Here is a 7844-nt window from a genome sequence, read left to right on the forward strand (position 1 = left end):
CCAGATTGTTACCTATAGACTTAAGATGAAAACATACAGGGGGATTTGATTTCTGCGAAATATTATATATGCATGCTAATCTAACTGAACTTGCTCTACACCATTCATTAACGCAGAGCAATCTTTAATTTAATTTTATGGTCTTTGTGGAGGCAGCTGGACTCTAGCATAATGAATGTCCTCTCGGGGTGTTTTAAAGTATTATTTATGAATTTTCCACAAACCTTATCACCCTATCCCAACCCCCTCCGAAAAAGACTGGTCTAAACTTGAAAGATATTCTAAGCATGGCTACCAAAATCCTCCTACTGGCGACAGAAATATTAAACCAAGCAGATGTGCACACGGACTGCAGCTCACTGATCCAGTGGCTTTAAAAAGCGTCGGTCAAATGCTTTTTTCTGTGTGGCTGTTGTGAATCAGTGGCGAGGGGAGGGGGCTGGGCTCCGGCTCCATGCTCCGATCAAACATATTTAAATAAATTAATCAGCGAATATATATGGAGAGCATGCGTCTCAGCTGTTAGACAGTACAACGCCAAATTCCATCTTCAGCTGATGAGATGTCCGAGCCGCTCTGCACTCTCTGGATCGTGGTATTAAAATAAAAACCGAACAATCACTTCACGACCCCCTCTTCAAAGATTTGCCTGCCATGTAAATGTACAGTTCAGCCTGGTGGAAAGACTGAATTATCTCAACGTCAACTGTCATGTGTTATTAAAGCAACAGGGCGGGGTCTAACCAGGACGAGGAAGTGGGAAAGGAGCCCATATGAAGGAACCTACCCATCTTTTGTGCTCCACGTGGAGATCTCGTGGCGGTGTTGCTGCAGTCGGTCCCTGCTCTGCACGCTCGGTTAACCGGGCGACTGTGCACGTGGTTGGCTTTGACCAAATCGCGACAATATATTTATATTTGCTCGTGAGGGAGATCCTTTGCAAGTGTTGCATAGAGTTCACACGTTTCATATTAAGACAACAGCAATAATTCTGCACAAGGCAACACCTTTCAGTGACCTCCCATATATTTACTGTAATATTGCAATAATATCCATTTTTCCAGCTTCTGCAGTGACTGGAAATGTTTTCAGAAGAACAGACCATTTATTTTGTGCTAAGTGTGAATGTATTTATTGTAGTTTAAATATTGGATTTAAAATAGATAGATAGTTAGATAGATATACTTTATTTATCCCAAGCTGGGAAATTGCAGAATACTGGCGAGTAGGAGCAAAATGTTAGCTTAAGAGATGAGCAGGTAGAAAACAAGAGATGAACAGGTAGAAAACAACTAAGCAGGAAGTCACAGTTGTGCACAAACAGCTACAACACCAGAAATAGGCTTCACATCACTTCAGATCAGTGCCTAAAATCACTTATGTTTTATAATAGAGCTACTAGAATAAAAAACAAACACACACATACATTCACCACCTCACTTAAGGCTGTTTCTCTCATCTTGTGACACAGCGTAAATGCTGAATTGTAACTTATTATTAAGCTGTAGATTGTGCAATGCGTTATGTACCCACAGCTATTAAATTGTGATGTCACTAATGTAAAATCAGCAGGGGCAGCACAGACTTTGTGAGTTCTGTCACAACTGTCGAGCCAAGTTTAAAATGACCATAAACAGGCTTAATATTTAGTCCATAATCACCATTTTAAAACTACCTGAGTAAGGGACTGCGTTTGGATAACATTGATAATGCAAAATGAAGATTTTAAGACAGAGAAGACGTGAAGGCGTGGATGCTGGCACATTTTACACATTCATTCTATTCATTTTTAGACATAACAATTTCAAATTTAACAGGCATCTTTAACCCCATATTAGCAGAGATTTAATATCACCTAGATCTAAATACATCTAACTAAATTAGTCACAATCAGACTGAGTGACTGATATGTGACTTATGTATAATAACTTTCACTTTCATGGCAGCCAGTGAGTCTACAAGTTACAAAGCCTAACCACAAGATTTCAATTTTCTCCTTAACTTTTATTGACAGTCAGACCAAGAGTCTGAATGCACAAGGACAAGATTTTCAGGTACGAGAGCGGGATGTCAATGAAGGATAACTTTAGCTTTCAGTGTCTACACGCAGCACACAACTGCACACAAATATAAAACACCCGTATTTATATTCCAATGAGAGAGCAGTCGAGACTAGAGAAAGGTGACTGGGTCAAGTTATCACTGCTGGTTCTTTGTGTTAGGCAGAATTGATTCTTTTTGTACTGTAAACGCAGGCCATGTTATTTTGTACGTGTCTGTTCAGAGTTCATATGCAAATACAGCCGTTATGTGGAAAATTGCATTGAAAAATAAGACAATTTGTGAGTTGCATGTGAGACTTGTTAGTGTTTATTTCAGGCTGCATCTCCAGGAATAAATTTTAAAGAATGACAGTCCTGTGGTTTTAATGGCATTGTATAAAACCTTGGGACTTAAAACTAAAAGCAAAATTCCTTTCAAAGGAACTTTTATATATATTCATATTAGATTTAAATGAAGATCTAAAACTGCGAGAGAAAGTATCACTGTATCACTAAAAACAAGAGCTCATCACAGTTACACAAAACAAGTCTTGCCTGAAGAAAAGCTTCACATTACTTCTTTAGCAGATTCTTAAGAGAGAACAGGTTATTCCCAATCCCGTACACATACGGACTGATGGATGTATACGAAGTCGAGATAAAGAACTCAATTTCAGCCCAAAATGGAAAGTCGGCGGCGCTAACAGTCAGCTGGAGGATCAGGTAGAGAGTCCAGTCCACCTGGAACAATCCCATGGCTGCCAGTACAGCTACCGTACTTCGCTGGAGCCTCAGACCTTTGCTCCTCCTGCCGAACTGGCTTGACCTGCTCACGCTCACCGCTGGTGTCACCTTCCTCTGGTTCAGCAGCACTGTGATGATGAGGCAGCTGGTGGCCGTGACGATGATGAGAGGCAGCAGGTTGCACACCACAATGAACAGGTACTTGTAAATGCCGTTGACAATAGGACAATCATTTTTACTACACTGAAAGAAGTCCGGAGGGCAGCCAGTGCTGTTTCTTGTGATATTTTCTGCCTGGCCCTGGAGGCTGATGGCAAAAATGGGGGAGCTCAGCAGCGTGGAGAGCATCACACAAGCCCCACTCACCATCCAGGCTGATCTGATGCTGTCCAGGTAGATTGGGACGTTGACCCTCTTGTCGGCGTCTCTCAGCTTCTGGTAGCGGAAGACGCTGATGAGGACAGTGAAGAGGATGCTGGCACTTTCACCAAACACAGTCAGGAACTTGAGTGAGCGACACGACCAAGTGCTGGTGGCGGCGGAGGAAGTCTGGTGGATGATAACGTCGTAGACGTTCACGATGAGAATTTCCTCCAAGTTGGCTACAGCCAGTCCCAAAAGAAACAACTCAAAGGATTTAACTCGGGATAACTTGGTCTGAATGATGGAGAGGATCAGAAATACATTACCCACAAGTCCTATGCAAGAAATTGAGATTCTTATGGCCAGGAGCTGCTCGGAGAAACCAACCATTACTGAAAGTAAGCCAGATCACACAAAATCTGTCACTTCTGTGCTCTCGCCACAGAAGTAGGCAGTGATATGACTACCCAGCAATGAGCGAAGCTGTAGCGTTTCGTCTCTTCCACTTTTGCCGCATCACTGACCAGAAAACCTCGTTATCAAGCTCTCAACAGAAGAATCTAGATCTGTGATTGGCTGTGCTCATTATAGAGAAAGGAAAACAAGAGGATGCTGGAAACATTGGAGGCTGGGAATTATTACCTCTGAGCTTTTCAGAGCTTCATCTTGAGACCAGCGCGGTCTGATTTAACGCGGTGACATGTTTTTCCACCAGCTGACATCACCAAGTGCTATTCCTGCAAGAGCTCATTTATATCCTGTGGCACACCTGTTTTCTCTCTCTTTTTTTGTCATTTTGCACTTTAATTTGCTGTATATTTTGACTAACAATACAGTACTGTGAGAAAAATCAATTTAGTGACATCTTACTTAACATCTTCCCTGTTACCCATTTGCAAGCAGTTAATTCTAGCAGGCCTCATGTTTAGAGGTATGAAAATGTTGAGGGGATATGTCAAGGTCTCTACTTCTTCCAGAAACTAAAAGACATAATTAAGATACTGAGACAGACATGCTGGTGCTGGATTAGAACAAGAGCAGTGATATAAATGGTTTGACCTTGGGAAAGTCAGCAGCTTGTCCACCTTGTATAAAGAGTACCTGATATGTGTGTGTGTGTGTGTGTGTGTAATTTACCAGTATGTATTTGAATTGTTCAGAGAGGAAATGTTTGCAGCCCAGCTGAGGCCAAAACTTTAGCTCACAGTGTCTGTCGTGTGTCAACATATGGAAACTTCCTGTTTCAGAGTAAGAGAATCAGTATGCAAAAGAGGATGAGAGAAGTACTGAAAACTGTCATCCTTACCAATGGGCTCATTTTGGCAAACCAGTGTGATGAGGTTTGAATTTAAAGCGTATCTCACTCTCTTAAAGAGGGCTATTAAGACTTTTAATGTAAATGGTTAATAAAAAGAATTAAATAATCAACATAAATAATGTATGTCTGTATGTGTGTGTGTGTCTGTGTGTGCGCTTGCGTGTGAGTGTGTGTGTGTGTGGTGGACAAACAGAGACATAATGGGGCTTCTGGACCCAGTTGTTCAGACAGGACCAGTTCATGTTCCAGCTTGTCTCTTTTCCTCTTGTAGTGCGCTGTCTAGTTAGCTTCCCTTCAACCAAGCCCTGCATCCTGATTCAGCTTAATTGTGAATCCCACTGTGTGGGTGTGTGTGTTAGTGTTTGTGTGTAATTAAACTTAAGCCCTACACTGGCTGTAAATGGGTAAAGTGTTGCGTAATGGGCCTGGACAGCTTAGGAAGTTGTTGTCCTTTTTCACCATCGAATAATTATCAATCAGAGGCCTGATCAACTGGCATTTACAATGATTTCATTATTTCATCCTATCAGTGTTAACATATTTAATTGATTGCTTTCAGGCATATGTTTTTTATGTGCCATTCGTTTTTACTGTAACTCAGCCCAGTGCAAGACTCACTGTTGTTTCACTCGAATGCAATGAGACAGGGTTGGGGTTTTCCACAAATCACAATCCGTGGTCTTCCTTATTTTGTGTGCACACTCACTGGACCGTGTTTTGTGGAAAACCCCAATTATAAGCCCCCTTATTACAGTGAAGCACCATAGATTTTTGCATTGGTTTGGCATCACAAAAATTATTTTAGGAATTAGCCCATAAACAAGTCTGCAGCCAACAGTTAGCAGCTTTGTGAAGCTGTACTTATAGGCACAGCAGCGCTCTGAGCTAAATGTTTGCTTGCGCACAATGACAATGCTAACATGCAAATGTTTAGCGAGTTTAATGTTTATCATATTCACTATCTTAGTTTAGCATGTTAGCATGCTAACATTTTCTAATTTGTGCTTAACGCATAGCTCAGCTTAGGCTAATGGAATGACATTCACACTGCAGGTATTTGGTCTTAAAGTATGGAACAAATGAGTATTTTAATCTGATGTTGCAGTCAGATTAATTACTCAAGGTTATGAGACCCAAAACCACAAATGTCAACCTCATGGTGGCGCTACAGGAAAGGTCAGGAGATCACCAGAATCAGTAGGATTCATCCAGGAATGTGTGTGCAGAATTTAATGACAGTTTATCCCATAGTTGTTGAGACATTACTGTCTTGACCTTGGGCCAAAGTTGAGGACCAATCGTTCAACAAACTAACCAACACTGCCATCCCTAATACCATGCTGCTAGCATGGCTAATAAAAATGAGTGAAAGGCCCTGCACAGCACTGCTTCACCCACACAGGTGTTGCTACTTACTGCCTGATTGGACCGTGTGGGCATGTGCAGCCTGTTGTGCCTACCTGATATCTCTCCAACCATCCTATTAGTTCTGTGGCAACATAGGGGAGTTACTTAATTGGATCATATAGTTTGGTGGCCTCACATACTGTAACTCCACACCTGAGCAGATATCTGATCAGAATATATGAGAAAACCTGCATGGGTTAGAGGACTTTTAAAAATAACTGAAATTAATAATTGTTTGTTAAAAAGCAAATTGGTGGAGTCTGTCTGGAGTCACAGTTTTTATCACTTGAGAGATGAACATTAATGACTCTTATCCAGGTGGACTTTTAATACTACCTCTATGGAAGGATTCATTAAAGTACTTGTGATGTTAACCATCCTAAGTATCCAGATAATGAAATTGTCCATTTTGACATGTCACAGTCAGGAAAAGTACAGGCAAAGCACTTGAAAAGATCAAAGTGCTGTGCTTGCTTGGAGGACAAAGAATTCAGTTCCATTTAATTTCATCTAACAGTTTGTTGAAATAAAATATGTTTGACAAGTCTTGTGTAAGCTGCTCAAAAGTCACTTGTCAATTAATGGGGCGAAATGGAGAGACTCAAAAACTGAAATGCATGGCTGATTTGGAAATCCTCCAAGAGGGAGTGTGAGAGGGAAAGCATCCTGTCTTGTGCTCTCAGACCGCGAGGGTGGCTGTGTGGTTACAGTGACACCACCTCTCAAGTGAACAAGCTGGTTTCAAGCTCCAACAGCAGCAAACACCTGCACCAAAGTGTCCTGGAGCAGGCTGCTGAAAGTCAAGCAGCAGCGGCGGGGTTTTATAGCTGAGTCTGTGCTCTGACCACTTATACAACACTGTCGAGGGAAAAGTTAATTTTCCATGAGGGTCATTGAAGATGTCACAGTGTCCCCATCCCCGACCGTGCACTTCATTGTATCCCCATGGACTAAGAAGTACTCTTTATGCTGCAAATCAGGCAATTTGATATAACACAATTTTATTTAGGAACATGTCCCATGAGCACAATATTAACTAAAATAAAGTCTTTTGCAACCATAACAGAAGCCCTCTACGAGCTGGGGGGCAAAAAGCAGGGGCACGAGATTAGGTAATAATGCAGGCCCAAAAATTCAGGACCTGCCTTAGTTGAAATTGAATTTTTATGCTGCATATTCCCCCCAAAAAATATTACAATGACATACAGTGTAACTGTGGGTTTTGGGATCCTCCAGGGGTCTGGGCCCCTGCAGTTGGATGAAAAGTGTCCATAAATTTCCAGCTCATGCTCTGAGGCCATGTGTGATAATGCAGAATAAAATAGGCCTAATACTTTTTTTTTTTTACTAGTAATATAATTTGGGTTGGGACCCTCGGCACGGAGCCCTTGCCAGCACCTCAGGAGAGTTTTCATGGGCCGAATCTCACTTTGAGGCAGCCTGGCTTGTGCTCAGGTGCCTCCAGGCTGCCCGACAGCCACCGCCGTGTCCAGTTCACGCCACGGCGCATCCCTCCAAGAAAGTTAACGGGGCGGATCCGCGGAGGCAACCCTCGCCCGCAGTTACGCGTGGATACCCCTTTAAAAGACTCACCATGTTGCCATCACATGCTTCGCAGAAGTAGGATGAGGATGTTCTTGTTCTTGTTGCTGCTGTTGTTATGTAAAGCGCACTTGTTTCTTACATAGTCCGCGATCTTCAGACGAGCCTGGAGAGACTTTCGCTGTGGATTTCTTCACTTTGTGTGGCAGGAGAGGAAGAGGAGGAGGAGGAGGAGGAGGGGGGCGCACGGCCCACCTCCCCTCAGTGTGTCAGCGCTGCAGTCAGTCAGTCAGTCAGTCATGTTGCGCTGCTAGTTGTTGTTCAGCAGCAACACACCGACTGGTGCGCAAACTGAAAGCTGCGCGCAGCGTTCATGCCAAGTGGCGGATATAAGCGACGTGTGTGTGCATGAGTGTGTGTGTGTGTGT

General features: G+C 42.7%; 1 protein-coding gene across 1 annotated transcript; it reads right to left on the reverse strand.

Moving 5' to 3' along the window:
- Positions 1-2615: 2615 nt before the first annotated feature.
- Positions 2616-7585, reverse strand: LOC121622407. Its single transcript, XM_041959367.1, has 2 exons — positions 7468-7585; positions 2616-3335 (listed from the first exon to the last, which is right to left on the reverse strand). Exons 1-2 carry the CDS (start codon positions 7468-7470, stop codon positions 2616-2618), a joined length of 723 nt encoding a protein of 240 aa, XP_041815301.1. The 5' UTR covers positions 7471-7585.
- Positions 7586-7844: the final 259 nt, after the last annotated feature.

Source organism: Chelmon rostratus, chromosome 18 (assembly GCF_017976325.1).
Source record: "Chelmon rostratus isolate fCheRos1 chromosome 18, fCheRos1.pri, whole genome shotgun sequence".
NCBI lineage: Eukaryota > Metazoa > Chordata > Actinopteri > Chaetodontiformes > Chaetodontidae > Chelmon > Chelmon rostratus.